General features: G+C 39.4%; 4 protein-coding genes across 4 annotated transcripts; 2 read left to right on the forward strand and 2 right to left on the reverse strand.

The window, feature by feature from the left end:
- Position 1: 1 nt before the first annotated feature.
- LOC136249818 (elongation factor 1-delta-like) lies at positions 2-3,421 on the reverse strand. Its single transcript, XM_066041943.1, has 12 exons — positions 3,263-3,421; positions 2,271-3,160; positions 2,183-2,218; positions 1,985-2,071; positions 1,819-1,932; positions 1,670-1,774; positions 628-685; positions 535-578; positions 462-477; positions 345-407; positions 169-284; positions 2-118 (listed from the first exon to the last, which is right to left on the reverse strand). Exons 2-12 carry the CDS (start codon positions 2,382-2,384, stop codon positions 80-82), a joined length of 792 nt encoding a protein of 263 aa, XP_065898015.1. The 5' UTR covers positions 2,385-3,160; positions 3,263-3,421; the 3' UTR covers positions 2-79.
- Positions 3,401-7,440, forward strand: LOC136249811 (nucleoporin 88-like). The gene is made up of 14 exons (XM_066041936.1): positions 3,401-3,558; positions 3,669-3,797; positions 3,851-4,140; positions 4,599-4,796; positions 4,848-5,025; positions 5,077-5,317; positions 5,714-5,783; positions 5,834-5,944; positions 6,156-6,287; positions 6,344-6,466; positions 6,728-6,874; positions 6,929-7,055; positions 7,133-7,242; positions 7,294-7,440. The coding sequence occupies exons 1-14, from the start codon at positions 3,457-3,459 to the stop codon at positions 7,349-7,351; spliced, it is 2,016 nt and encodes a 671-aa protein (XP_065898008.1). The 5' UTR covers positions 3,401-3,456; the 3' UTR covers positions 7,352-7,440.
- A 145-nt stretch (positions 7,441-7,585) lies between these two features.
- LOC136249812 (integrator complex subunit 9-like) lies at positions 7,586-13,162 on the reverse strand. The gene is made up of 21 exons (XM_066041937.1): positions 13,057-13,162; positions 12,878-13,005; positions 12,736-12,799; positions 12,619-12,678; positions 12,413-12,496; positions 12,306-12,361; positions 12,061-12,162; positions 11,717-11,779; positions 10,997-11,057; positions 10,860-10,949; positions 10,350-10,394; positions 10,184-10,295; positions 9,782-9,962; positions 9,070-9,173; positions 8,888-9,016; positions 8,765-8,820; positions 8,646-8,714; positions 8,524-8,586; positions 8,170-8,445; positions 8,040-8,099; positions 7,586-7,750 (listed from the first exon to the last, which is right to left on the reverse strand). Exons 1-21 carry the CDS (start codon positions 13,063-13,065, stop codon positions 7,631-7,633), a joined length of 1,932 nt encoding a protein of 643 aa, XP_065898009.1. The 5' UTR covers positions 13,066-13,162; the 3' UTR covers positions 7,586-7,630.
- Positions 13,109-14,649, forward strand: LOC136249820 (pygopus homolog 1-like). Its single transcript, XM_066041945.1, has 4 exons — positions 13,109-13,231; positions 14,123-14,247; positions 14,299-14,358; positions 14,433-14,649. Exons 1-4 carry the CDS (start codon positions 13,156-13,158, stop codon positions 14,616-14,618), a joined length of 447 nt encoding a protein of 148 aa, XP_065898017.1. The 5' UTR covers positions 13,109-13,155; the 3' UTR covers positions 14,619-14,649.
- Position 14,650: the final 1 nt, after the last annotated feature.

Raw genomic sequence — 14,650 nt, forward strand, 5'->3', positions numbered from 1 at the left:
GTGACAATTCTTAATTCCTCTTTTATTGGTGAATTTCTAAAACTATATCAAATGCTTTAGCAGTTAACAAAAAATAGTATCATAATTTATTAAAGGCAGCTATATCCATACTTTGGATCTGTGAACAACAAAATTATTAGGGTAGCAACCATCTATGAGTTTTCTCACCAAATCTTCAAATTTACATATTTCTTCTTCCAGAAAATCTGTACTAACTTTATCATCTTCAACAATACACGATATTTGCAGCTTCTGAATTCCATATCCCACCGGTACTAGTTTGGCTGTATGAAGAAAATCATTAATTTTTATACAATACACAGGTTAACGTAGTGTGTACATACAAGCTCCCCAGAGTAAACCATCTGTGGCGACACTTCTAACTTTTGTCTCCAATTCCTTCATGTCTAGACAGCAGATTTTGCACACTTCACAATACAAACACAAAGCAATTTATTTACCAGTTTCATCGTCCCACTGAAATAAAATAACAGCCATGTGATAAATGCTAAATATTTCAGTATAAATTCTTACCGGCTTTACTTCCAACACTAAGCTAGACTTTGCTACAGGTTTTTCTGTAACATCAACGACAATTTAAACACTTCTATTGAACAATATCCTTACTCTTAGCTGCCTTAGGAGGTTGAACAGGTTTCTGCTTGCTGGCAGAAGTATCATCATCCTGCACAAGTGTATACACATGAGCTGACAAGGGACCAAGTACACTACATATGAACATATGTATTGATTTGATCTATTGTCAAGAACAACAGCCTAAAAGGAATGAGCGGTACAACCGCATGCCAGGTTAATTACACACTACATACACACTTCAATTTATCATTAATAAACTGTCTATGCTTTAGTGTCCAACTCTCCAACACCTAAATACATGCGTCATTCCTTAGTCATACAAATCTACAATAGATCCAAAGTTTTAGCTGTAATTAAGGTCTGCTATCACAGTTTATGGTACAATTGTTAACACTGTGACTGCCTGTGCTACAATAAATTAGGCCTTTAATCATTGTTTAATTGAAGTTAATCAAGTGTCGATGATATTGCTCTAACAAGTTAACAATAAGGCAAAGAGAACGTGCTTGAATGAACCATGACCCATGGACTATTTGGATGGAAGCTACCACTTTGCAGTCACTTGTAGCTGGCCTTATGTTAGGTGCCCATGGCCATTTCGTATTTATACAAGTAGCAAAAAAAGCAACCACAGCAAACTACATACATCAAAATTTATCATCATCGTATATTGGGACACATGACACAGGTATTCGGTCTTTCAAGCTAACAATAATGGCAAAGAAGTCTTGTGAAGGTTCTGGGATGGATGTGATATGATCCATGGATTACTCATACCAAGGTGCTGGGATTGGACAAACATTTTTGAGACCATAACTAAGATGTATGTCTAATCTCCTCTGACACAAGCTACACGTTTTATAAAACAGACCAGTTATAACGTTTTCATTAATGATGAAAATACTCAAAATAGCCATTAGGAAACTTCGTAGGAACTGTCCATTTTGATTAGCTAAATTGCACATGGGTCCCAACATTTTAGTACACTGACAACCAACACAACAAAATTCTGCATTCTGTAACCTTTGTTTTTTTAATTTAATAGTTACATATATACAATGTTGTTCAGTACCTCATCATCTGAACCAAATAGATCAAAATCATCGTCATCATCTTCCACCTTCTTACCACTACTACTGGGACCATCCTGACTGTCTGCCATGTTGATTTCTCCTGACTAAGCACTCAGCCATGACTAATACTAATAACACAAAGGCTTACTGAAACTTCCAGTGCAGAAAGACGCTCCTCTATCTGTCTGATGATCGCTTTTAGTACTTTATTTTCTTCTTCTAATGCCTTCACACGTCTTTCTAATTCAGGTGACCCTTTAGCCTAATAACAACAATGATTATATAGTGTAGTAGTAAAGTTGGTACAATCTAACCCCAGGCCTGGGCAATGAAGCTGTTTTTAGAGATTCCTCAATAAAGTTTGACATTTTCTTGATACTGTCGACACCACGAGTTGGCTTCTGTGGGTATGACAAGTGCAAAGAGTAAAAAAAACAGTTGGTATGCTGACAAATACGTCAATGCTTGAATTAGAAATACATATGAATGACTTCATCAAGCATTTTACTAACCTGGGCTGAGACTGCATCCCGTTGTAAACCGACGCCCTTGATAAATTACAACAAAAGGCTATACATGCTAAATGGAAACATAGCTTACCTCCACAACTAAGGATTCGTGTTGGCTGGCCACGTGTTCAACCAGTTTACGCTCAGCATCTTCAAACTTCCTCTGGTCGAACCATATTCTTTCCATGGAGTTTAGATTTGCCATTGTTTAACGTGGATATTTCTTAGTTCTAAGACGAATTAAGAGCGCGGCACAAACTTGTCACTGGCTTGGCGCGTGATAAAAATAATTCTCTAGTCATAATGAAGAGTAGCAAAATACCGCAAAAAGTCGTACACAACTGCACAGACACTACATCTGTCTGTTTAAAACAATAAATAATACACCACCTGACATATGTACAGGAATATAGTAAAAACAAAATGCTAATTAATATCGTCCAAGTTTGCTATTTCATCTAAGAACTGGTCTATGTCACTTGATGCTACAGGGGGTACTGGTGATGATGTGTGACTATTAAATCCACTATCCCGTGATGACCCCTCACTCCCTGATGGTGACAAAACACTCTGCTCTTGCTCCACCGAAGTCATAAATGACTGAAATTTCTTTGGCTTAGCATTTAGTTTAACAGACGATGGAACAGGTATGTAATATGGAAAGCTGCGACATGTTGTATAAGAACAATTCCTCCTAATGACAGTTTGTGTGTTATAATTACTGACCACAGCTGGTCCCTTCTGTGACGGTGTGTTATCAGCAGGAGAATCAGTGTTCAAATCTGGGCTAGAGTTGGATGGCTGTCTAACAAGAGTATGGGGTTGTCCCTCACAACTGCTGTCACTCCTAAATAAATTAAAACTGTTCGTCATTGTACTTGGGGTTGCTTTAGACCGCATTATCAGAGAACTGCAACTAGATTTCCTTGGATACTTCACAATCGCCTCAACCAACGGCAATACTTCATTTGGATACGCACACTACATAAGAAAAAAGCAAATATTTAAGGTTTTATACCATGCTGTAAAGTAACGTCATAAATCAATGTACATTGCGCGTAAAATCTTTCGATTCTAGCTTACCTCTTTCTTTGAGCACAAATAAATCCCATCCGTGTCATTTATCTTGTATAAAATTAGCTTGTTTTGCTCTGTTCTCTTCGTGCACAGCGGACAAAATTTCTCTTCCGTGAACGCCATGCAACCGTTTTGATGGTGTGCGCCGACTAGAAAACTTTAACCCACAATCGAACATATAATAGCCTGCAAGTGACGGAATGGACTTGGAAGAAGCTCAAGAGAAGGGTTGGAGTGGGGTACTTGTATACCATGAAATGTTTAATGAGTTAAGACAACATGAAATCGCTGTGGATGAAAAAGTAAGCTGCTGTTTTTCTTTGCTTTTTAAAATAGTATTTTGACACTTATTATGGCAGGTCTAGTGGACTCTGTAGTGTATGTATTCTTGTTGGTCTTGTTTTGCTTGTAGAACTGGCTAAACCTGATGTGTGAGATGAGGGGGGACCTGTTAATCTGGTGTCCTGATCGTCAACTGCTCTACACAACAAATCTGAAATGTCTACACTCTAATCCTGAACGATACAGAGTAACCTTTCAGGTAACTGTTATACAAACACCATGCACACACTTTCTCTCCTATGTTTTTATTAGGAGCTCACTTGTACCAACACTCCATTTGGTGTGCACCGTTTATTACCGTCTCCAAGTGACAAACATGTGGCATTAATTGGAGATGATGGGGTTAACATACTAGAGTTACAGAGACACAGGGGACCTTGTGGAGAGTTTGGTGGTGGATATAAGACTGTGAACTGCAAGTGTACACCAATTGACCAAGATTACTTTGTAGCAAGGAAACAAGCCGATACAAAGATTGTCCTTCATGCAGAATGGATTAACGAATGTCAACTAGCAATGCTAATGTCTGATGAATCAATAAGGTATACTTCAACTATAGATTTTCGCTTAGGCTCCTTAGCTATGGGTAAACACCTCGTACAGGCTCTGCCTTCTGTGTACGCCCTCCAGTGCCAAACTGGTAAAGAGGATAAGAATAGCACAAGCATTTAGTGTTATGTTCATTGCTTTTTGTTTTATGTTGAATTCTGCAAATACACTAAACAAATTTGCTAGCTTATTCTGGAAGCCATAGTTTATTCAGGCACACTAAAGACAATTTGGACAGAATCCATATAGTTTTGTCTCACTAAAACACAAAGCTGAGCTATTATGCAGGGAATTCTCATCCACCTCTTTAATAAGACCACTTCCTTCATGGCCTCATTAATTTGGTCACCTCGCTGTTGTGGCCATATACACCATATATCATTTGCAATGGCTTCTACTCCCACTATAACATCTAGTGTTACACTCATCTGCAGTTGATGTAATACTGTAGGGCTTACAGTGTCTTTGACTTAAACTATCCAATGTTTACTATTCCATTGGAGAAGGATCGACCATCTTTGTCCCTCCGAGACAAGTTTGTCACCTTTGGTGTGCTACCTGCTCCACTGAGGGAAGAAGATGATGTAACATTGTTACTGATCAAGTCTAATGGAGATGTACACTTACTCAGCATCAGACAGAATAAGGAGTAAGGGATGTAATATTGTATGGGTATAATTTTAAGAAACATCTGTTCTAGATTTTTCCCAATAGTTTACAAACTCAGTTCTGCTCTTCCAATGCTGCCAGCTTCAGATGACAATTATGAAATGTCTGTGCATGATGTACTGGTGTTATCCTGTACTCCACCTGTGGTCGTCATATCAACCAACGATAGCACCTGTTATCATTGTATACTACTACCTTCAGAAGATCAGGTGAGCAGCTGTTTTGCAGGGAGTGGGTGGGGCTCAATAGCATTTATTTAGCAACAAGATGGTGCTGGCCCAGAATGCCAACTACTGGTGTATGATGGGCTGCAGCAAGAAAAGGGTTTGGAGCTTGAGGAGCAAGATGAGGGGGCAGGTCTCCTGCATCAGGGGGCGGAGCTGCTTGTAGATACATCTTGCAACTACCAGTATTACATAATTGATGGGTCTGGTATTCAACGGATAACACTTCTGTGGGCAATGAACGTTAACAGGCATCTGCAAAATTCTAACATCAGCTGTAAGTTGATTATAATATGGTGGTTAAGATTAAGGCAAAGTAATGAATGACTTTAGTCTCAAAGAATCTATCTCCTCTCTGAAAGGTGAATTCCTATATTGCAACTAAAGGTTCTTAATGCTTAAGGTGCAAGTTAATATACAATGATTCCATCTCAAATTTTTTTTCTTTCTCTTGATTTAATCTTAAAATCTCATCTCAGGAGATCTCAAAAGAATCTCTCCACTTTATGAGAAAGCCTGGCTACAAGCCTGGCTACATACATTTAGGTATAGTATATATCTTTGTCCGAAAGTCCACATTAATTTTTTTTTGCTGTTATCAACCTTTTGATTCCTTTTAAAATGTTTCTTTGTAAAAGTATGATTATAAACTGTTTATTTTTCCTTCACACAGTAAAGTCAGTGTTTGAAGGTAGCTCCGAGGTGCAGCATTTGGTAGTTACACACCCCCTTGTGCAGGACAGGTATGCCCCGCCCATCCATAGAAACTTGTAACACACATGTGTACACACAGTCCCATGGCTGGACAACTAGTGTGTGGAATCTGCTGTGTCTCCAGCCGAATGCTTGGCCATGTACTGGTTGCCATAACAACAGAAGGAGAATGTATCACTCTTCCGTTGAGGTTAGTGTGTGGAGTTTGTAATTGATGTGAAGTGGAAAGAACTACTATGACTGTAGGATGCCTTACATCTTGTATGTGGTACTCTAATTTTATATAAGCAATATAAAGGGAAAATTTGTAATTGTTGCATCCCTTAAATATTGTATCTATGTACAATGTCTATGTCTATCTAACTTACTTTATAGTCTTCATATTACATCTCACCTTCCAGGCAGCCACACCCACCTTCAGAGCTGCACAACAATGACATGACACCATACAGCCACGCCCCCTCCCAACCCAGCCTCTTGGAGGAGCAAGTTAAGGCAGAGCTATCTCGTAGCAGGGGTGTGCCAATCATTAGGTGATTTAACCAATCACATTGCTCTGATAGTGGTTCCTAATGTTCTATTGCTATAGTAACAGGGATGGAGCTAAATTAGATCTGCAGCAATGTTACGAGATGTTGTGTGAGTCAACAAAGAATTTACGAGACCAACACATGGTACAGCAAGGAAAAGCCAAGCAGTTACTGACTAAAAGGTAAATAAAATTTTTATCATAATATGTCCTTGAACTACACACATGCTACAACCAAGAGTTCATAATATAGATGAAGTCTTGCTACAACTGTTGGCACAAGCTTCCTTTGTTTATGCAATCCTATAAGAAGACGCAATGCCACATTCTAACCCTATGTCTTTCAAAGAAAAATGGTCTTGTTGGACCAATGTTTTCCTTATCATGCCCATAGTCATAGTTTCCCTCTATGGTCCACAAGTGATTGTGGGTTTGTATTATCAGGATGGAGTCACTGCTGCGACAGCGACGCAAGCAGGAAGAGGACCTACAGAAGTTTGCCCAACAAAGCCGAGCCATGTCACAAGCAGCACACAACATCAAAGACAGGGTGGAAGTGTTGCAGCAGAAAAATGAGAAGTTCTGCAACAGGTATGAAGCCCCACCCACTAAATACATCGTGTAATGTAATAGTGTGTCATGTAGGTTGAGGGCTATCTTGTGCCATTTGGAGATGGCCAGTCCGGAGTTGTCGGAAATGGAGTGTAATGCACGGAAAGAGTTGAAAGAAATGACTAACAAATTAAAACGACTTCAAAATGAAATAAAAGTGGTATGGCTATCTTGGGGCAGGGCGGGCACGCTACACACACACACACACACGTTACAACAAAACTCATTCACATTTAGTGTACAGTGAGGTTAGATAAGAGTACACCAGGACAAGACCTATTCACCTTATCCATCCCATCGTTGGCTAGTCATCAATTAACAACTGTACACCAGCTCCTTGGAGATGAGTAAGTGTAGCTACTCCATAACTGACATGTTCACCATCTCACCCTTAACAGGAGCAGCAGACTAACTAACTTGGTGAAGAATGTGAAAGAGCTTGAAAAACAATTGTAATTGTGAATTAGTATTTAATGTTATTTTACGGATAGCACTGAAATCTGCTTTCTACCTTATTCTAATGAAACACTGCCATAATTTCTTGACATTTGCAACACTAGATACTATTGCTAATTTGCTAAAGGAAATCCCTGTCTTTGTATTGATACACCACTTGATTGCAGGGTGTTCGGCTAAAGGTTATAGATGAGTAGACCATCAACAGACCAATTCCCATTACTTTATATGGTATTGATTTGATATATTAACACTATACTAAATTAGTACATGATAGTATTAGAGCTGTACAAGTTGTCTTAGTACACAGTCTTGTACTAATTTGCGTAGTTTAGCATCATCATTAGTGTACTGAACTGTTGTAGTCTCTGCTGACAATCTGATCACTGCATTGTTGGCCTGTGGAATGCAATGCACACACAAATGACATTTACATAGGATAGTATTGGAGGTTTAGCTTACAAGCATTAACAGAGCCTGTTGTTTGTGAGGATATTAGAAAACAGTAAAAATTTAGCACAAAAAGGAACTGAAATACACTATTATGTTACAGATGGCTATGTTGTGCACTGTGGAAGCCTGTTTATCGATGACAATAATATGTCATGTGAACATGAAAATTCTCTGTTGGAAACAACTCCTTCACAGATACGCTTTAATGTCTGTGTGTATGTTGTACACAACTTACTAGTCTAATCAACTGATCTTCCCCATCAGTTTCAGCATGGGCATCAAGAATGTTGTACTCCTGTGTGGGATGATAAAACATGCACAGTAAAACCTGGGACCTCTTGATTATCAGACCAGTACTCACACACCTCTTTTAACATTTGTAGTGTCTTGTCGATGGAGAGTTTACCCCACAACTTTGCTCCAGCTGATTCGGATGGTTGTGGGTGTGGCTTCAAGGTCATGTGATCATCCCGGCACTCAACAAGACATGTCAGAGAAGCCACACCACCAACAGTCTTGACAGCCACTGGTTTAGGTGTGATCTGTTGCGCTAACTGTGGATCGATGCCAGCCGGGTGTGCACCTGTCTCTGTTGCTATGGTAACTACACCACACCTCCTTATCACTTGGCATGGCATTTCCTGTGTAAAACACAAAACAACTTGAGCAAAGCACTGGACATATATTCTTGTGGTACAGTATCAGTACAAGATACTCACTGGAAGAAGAGTGTTTTCTTGAGTTGAGGAGATATAAACTTCTGGGACAATCAGTTGCCTTGGCTGTATGGGCAAAAATACAAACAAACTAGAGATGGTTTGACTCCATTATTCTCACTCACCTGTATTTCTTTCAGTAGCCGGTTGGCTGTGGAGAAATTCAGTCTGGGATCAACAGGAAAATAGAATGCCTGTAATAATGATTGTGGACTAAACTGGCATTGTTGGGAGACCAGTTCACCTTCATACTGATTGGTTGAAATGGTGCCAGAGCATGGAGGTAGTCAAAATCAGGCTCTGGAATATTTGGAGGGAAATAGAATAAACAGTGATGTGATGTGATGTTAGGTGGAGCTAAACTGACCAGTGAAGAAGACTGCATTGTTGGGATTACTACGCCATGCCTCCATTAGATGAACGGCACCTCCGCACCGCAGTGAGGGGTGTCCAGTGAACATGACACATGGCGTACTGTACTGCTGACACAGGTCACCTGCAGAAGATGAGTGGGCGGGGCTCAACAATTGCAGGACATACAGTACTAACCATGAGTGCTAGTGAAATGCTTCAAACGTCCACTTTTGATGTAACCATCATGAGGAAATGGAGCCTCAGGTAGGTACACTTTTGACTGCTTATCATGACAAAGCCTGCAAAGAACTAAATTAGGTCACTCATTGTTAATTTGTTTCCAATCCCATGCCCACATTGCTGTCTCACTGCCTAAATTTGGTGTTTCACCATTATTTTATCATCTCAATGTTTAATGATTGTATAAAGGTTATAAACAAATCTGCTTACATAGCTAGGCATAGAGAAAGGAAGGGCTAGGGATGGGCTGAAGACCGGCCAACCCCAATGTTAGGAGAAGGGATTTAACCCTTTCACTTCTCAACAAGTTATGATAATGATTAATAAAAGATTGAGATACTCTAATAGAGCATTCAGCTAACTCTATTAAAACAATCAGGTGCATGTAAGATTGTAATAAATAAAGAATAATGGGCCACCCACTCACATTGATTTAGGCTAAGTTTCAAAACATTAAACATACAATACAACCACTTCTATTTAGGACACCATTGGACCATAGTAACATGTCTTTATCAGTGAGGTGTCCTGATTTCAGGGGTCAAAATGTGTGTACACAAATAGAAATGGTGACATCAAGAACAAGTGTCCTGTTAAATAGCAATTATGTCCACATGTCTAGGTGTCCTTTTTAGAGGAGGTTTCTCTGTATCATTTCCTTCCTTACCACTCAGCATAGATGTTAGCATGAGCCAATGAGCTGGCAGCAACTGGAGACACATAGTATACTGGTGTGGTGGAGAAGCCATGACCATCAAGGAACCCCACAATACATTCCAACAGGTCATAGAGAACACCAGATGGATAGCATGGGATGAGCACATTACCACCATTGTGCAGTGTGTGAGCTACAGTTAACAGAATAGTCACTATAGTATATAGTATTATGAACACTTGTGGCACACAAAACCTGACAAAAAAAAATGAATGAATGAAAAAAAAAATTTTTAAAAAAGCTTCAAAGTATAGAATTTTTAAAAAAGCTTCAAATTTAATTAAAGATTAAATATGTATATATGTATACTACAAGAAAATTAACAATTTTAGGATTCACACTAACAGTTATTACCCATTCTTCCACACATTTCTGACAACATGCCATCTGGGTTAGCAGAGGGTGCCTCAGTCAATCCTGCCATGATCACAGCATCACATGACTTGATCAGTGACTTCTCTAGTGGCTGGAGGGGAAGATGATTGGATATTGCTAGGATACATAACAGTAATATAACAACCTGTGGATGTGTCGTCAGCAGTGAAGATGATGACAAATAGCAAATCTGTAAAACAGAAAGCCACAGTCAACATGTGTACACCACTAAGAGGTCACACGAACGCATTCAATTCTACATCTGTAGGCTTCAATGCACTCATGGTGGTCACCATGGAGTAACACTGGACCTAGTACAGGTGGATACATTAAAAGAGACATGTAATTTCAGTAGGCTAGCTTTTTCTTCGTAATAAAAATACAGTGAAACCACATGTATATAGTGGCAATATATGTGCCAAGTAGGTCACAATCACATCTAATAAGACCACCTCATTATAGTGACCATCTCAAGTAGGCATCCACACACATCAAAGGTGTACTTCATGGCCTCATTAATAAGACCATACCATATCAAAAACATACTTTGCTACAATGAGAAAGTCAGTTAATGAGGCTAATGCATGCAATCTGCTGTACTCATAATACAAGTTATGAACCCTTGGTACAACTCTTCCATAATTAATTCACTTACAGTGGAATGGACAGTCTTGATGACCCAGTTACAACTGCCAAGACAGAATCCCGAGCTCACGGGGATGGCCTCTACTCCTCCACACAATAGCTGGGTATGATTATGATTGATGTGAAGTTGGTAATGTTAACACTTACTATCTTTTGTAGGTAAGTTACTGGTTGTACCTTCAGTAATGCCTCATGAGCCTCTTCAATACTGTAGTGAAAAGTTTACAAATGAAATCTGTCTTAGTTGATATTCTGATCACAGAACAACAGCCCAAATAATGAACCAATTTGAAAGTGGGGATACCCAGGCCATACCACAAGAAATACAAATATTTGAGTAGTGGTTTAAGTATAAAAATAGTAAGAAATGAACATTCAAACTAATTGTACATTTGTCCCAGCCATACAACACACACATGCACGCATGCACACACTTCTTCGTAACTGGCTGTCCCAGATTCTTCTCCAATGCATTCCTCCACCCTCCATGGGAGACACCCACCCACCGGATGCCGGGTAACCTAATTACAAGCAATTTACTTAGGCCAGATGAATGAATGGACTAGCTCTCAAGGAGGGTGGATGGGCCACTGACAATAGCAGGGACCTGAGTCTCTTCCTCTCTTAATTAGCTCATCCTAGATGCAATATATGGACTGTCTACATGGGTTAACCCTGTTAATGGCTTACAAGGCCACACACTACACTAAACGCACACTCTACACACACACACACACACACACACACACACACACACACACACACACACACACACACACACACACACACACACACACACACACACACACACACACACACACACACACACACACACACACACACACACACACACACACACACACACACCTATATAAAGGTCTCCACACATCGGAGAAATTGTCATCTGATGATTTATCACTAGGAAAGAACCTGCAAAAATCACAACCATCGTAACACTGAACCAAGTAATGGCACAGTTTAGCAGCATCCCCCTACTATACAATCTTACCTGCAATAAAAACTGACAAGCAGCACTATGAAAGACTGTATGCCTGCCTTATACCCATGAGTGCTCATTTATACACAAGCACATAAAAATAGCACTTTATAAACTACTGCTGCTGCTAGCTGCTAGCTGCTGGCTGCTAACTGCATGCTAACTGCTGCTGCTAGCTGCTGGCTGCATGCTAACTGCTGCTAAAATAGCTTACTTCATCAGTTGAGAGAGATTCTGGTTATCACTGGCTAGTGAACTTGAAGTGGTAGTTATAGTTTTCTGGTGTACGTAATCACACAATTCTTCCATTAATAACCTACCAATGAAAACAATAACATTACTATATGGCTCGAAGAGAGACAAATCTTTCAAGGTTAGTTTGCTAAAATATTTTCAAGAGATCAGTACACAAAGCATTTGGCATCATATTTCAAGTCTATGACTATATGAAATATTTACCTGCTATATTGTAAACAAGGTTCTGTGGCGAACACTTGTCCCTTAAACTTCAAGTGCTGTCGAGGAACACTGTGTAATGATGGGTAGAAGTGAAGTGGTAGGCTTACCTCAGTGATATAAGGTAGCGCTAACATAGCATGATTGTTGGAGATTAAGATGACATCAATCATTGAGAAATCCACTAAACCAATCTAACAGTTTAATCACCAAATTGTAGTAATAATATTTCTCTCAAACAAAAGCCAGATGTTATCTATACAGTTCTACATTTGAAGGCACCCTAGCTTTTGTATTTGAGACAATATAGACATACCTCTGGTAACTTCATGAATGGTATAGAGTTTACAAAAATATGATCAATGTTTTCACAGAACTGCAGTAAGAAACAATTATCAACTGCAGTTCAAGGACTACCTCTACCATACCGTACCATGTTATTGGAGGGAAGGGTAGCATCTTTGGGTGACCATTTATTTAATGATGACAGATGTGGACTGTAAGCAACAAAAATATTGTAAAAAGCAGGATTATCCTGGATAGTATCCAGATTTGCATAATACACGAATACTTACCTGTATACTAGCGAGTGTGGTAGGAACTTCAGCATGCCAGTCAGGTCCAGCGCACAATCCAACATTACAGTCAGCCGGTCTGTCTTCAGCACGTAACAAGGCTGCCACGGTTTATCACCCAAACAATACTAACCAACAATAAATAACATGAGGTGCTCAACACACAGCAATCAACTCACCAGCTCCATGTCAAATTAAAACCCACAATCAATAGCTTTACTTTAATAAAACTCAAACCCATAATTGATTCATTCATTATATCTTTTGTGGTAAACAACATGCCAAGGTTGAGGTCTAGAAGAGGAAAGAAAACTGGCCCGTTACAGCGACCAAAAGAGAAGGCCACTTATCCGAGTGAGTGAGAGGATTTGATGTAGATCTCATATCTAACTGTAATGTGTTTAAGTCTCATTTGTTATTGGTGCAAGTAATATTCTTTTTCTTTGTATAACTGTTTCGTGTACTTTTGTATTATGTAGTTGTTACCTCTATAGGCCTAGCCTTTACTAATCACCTTGTCATTGTTGTGACTAAACAAGTAATTCACCTATCAAATATTTTGCCTCACTAGTACGAGCATGGACAGAGGTGGGGGTTAAGTGGGGATTAGTGGGGGAATCAACTGCTAACCTTGCCCCAGGTAGTGGGGCATGAGCTGTCTACTAGATCACATGTAAACGCAAGCTGTTTATTTAGTTACTATTCCACTAAGTTGTGGCCTCATGGTCTTTCACTGGGGATTTGGCATGCAAAAGGGCCCCAGGTAGTGGTGTTCAAATCTCCACCTCTGCCTGTGTGTGGGCAAAACATTGACCAATGTATTATATAAGACTGAAATATTAGAGTTTGGCATATTTGTGTTCTAGTGGGATACAGATATTACATTAGAATTTTGAATCTATGCTAGCACAAAATTATATTCTTGTCTGTGATCATTATTCTTATTATTATTAAAGGCTTTACAGCACATGCACATACAAGCACATGCACATACAAGCACATGCACATACAAGCACATGCACATACAAGCAATCATGGCCGTGTAGTTTTGGTAGCCTTATCAGTGAAGTCACCATTCAATCAGTTGTGAAATTCACAACTTGAATTTTGTTTGTAGTGTGATAGTGTTAAGAACACAGTCAGCAATTTTAGCATCCAAAATCCTGACAATTTTTACTGCACTATTTTGTTAACTCCAGCAAAGTATTACATACTCCACAATCACTAAACAATTAATACTTTTAGCTGATGATGGATCTTCTCCCAGTTCAGAAGAGGAGGAGGAGGAGGAGGAAGAAGAAGTAGCTGAGGAATCAAGTGAAGATGAAGGCTACAAACCTTCCGCAGGGAAGAAGCCTCGTGTTGGATCAGTACGTAACCACCCTGTTTGACTTTATAATAATACACGTGTGTACTTGCAGAGCAGCAAAGAGGAGAGCAAAAAGAACAATGAAGTCTACCCATGTGGGGCTTGTTGTGATGTAAGTTAAGTCGGGCCATGCCTTTTATACTAGCAGTATACATAGTTGCACAATGAATATGCTCCATTGTATAGGAGGTTAATGATGAGGATGAAGGTATCTATTGTGAGAGTGGCTGTGAGAGATGGTTCCACAGAACTTGTGTAGGCCTCACCAAACTAGCCTTCCAGCTACTGAACAATGAAGACTATGCTGAGTGGGCGTGTGATCAGTGTATAGAGACTAAAATGGTCCCTAGTGTTAAAATGGCAACCACATGAATTATACATGATATACGGAAATATACTGAAAT

This window comes from Dysidea avara, chromosome 3 (assembly GCF_963678975.1).
Source record: "Dysidea avara chromosome 3, odDysAvar1.4, whole genome shotgun sequence".
NCBI lineage: Eukaryota > Metazoa > Porifera > Demospongiae > Dictyoceratida > Dysideidae > Dysidea > Dysidea avara.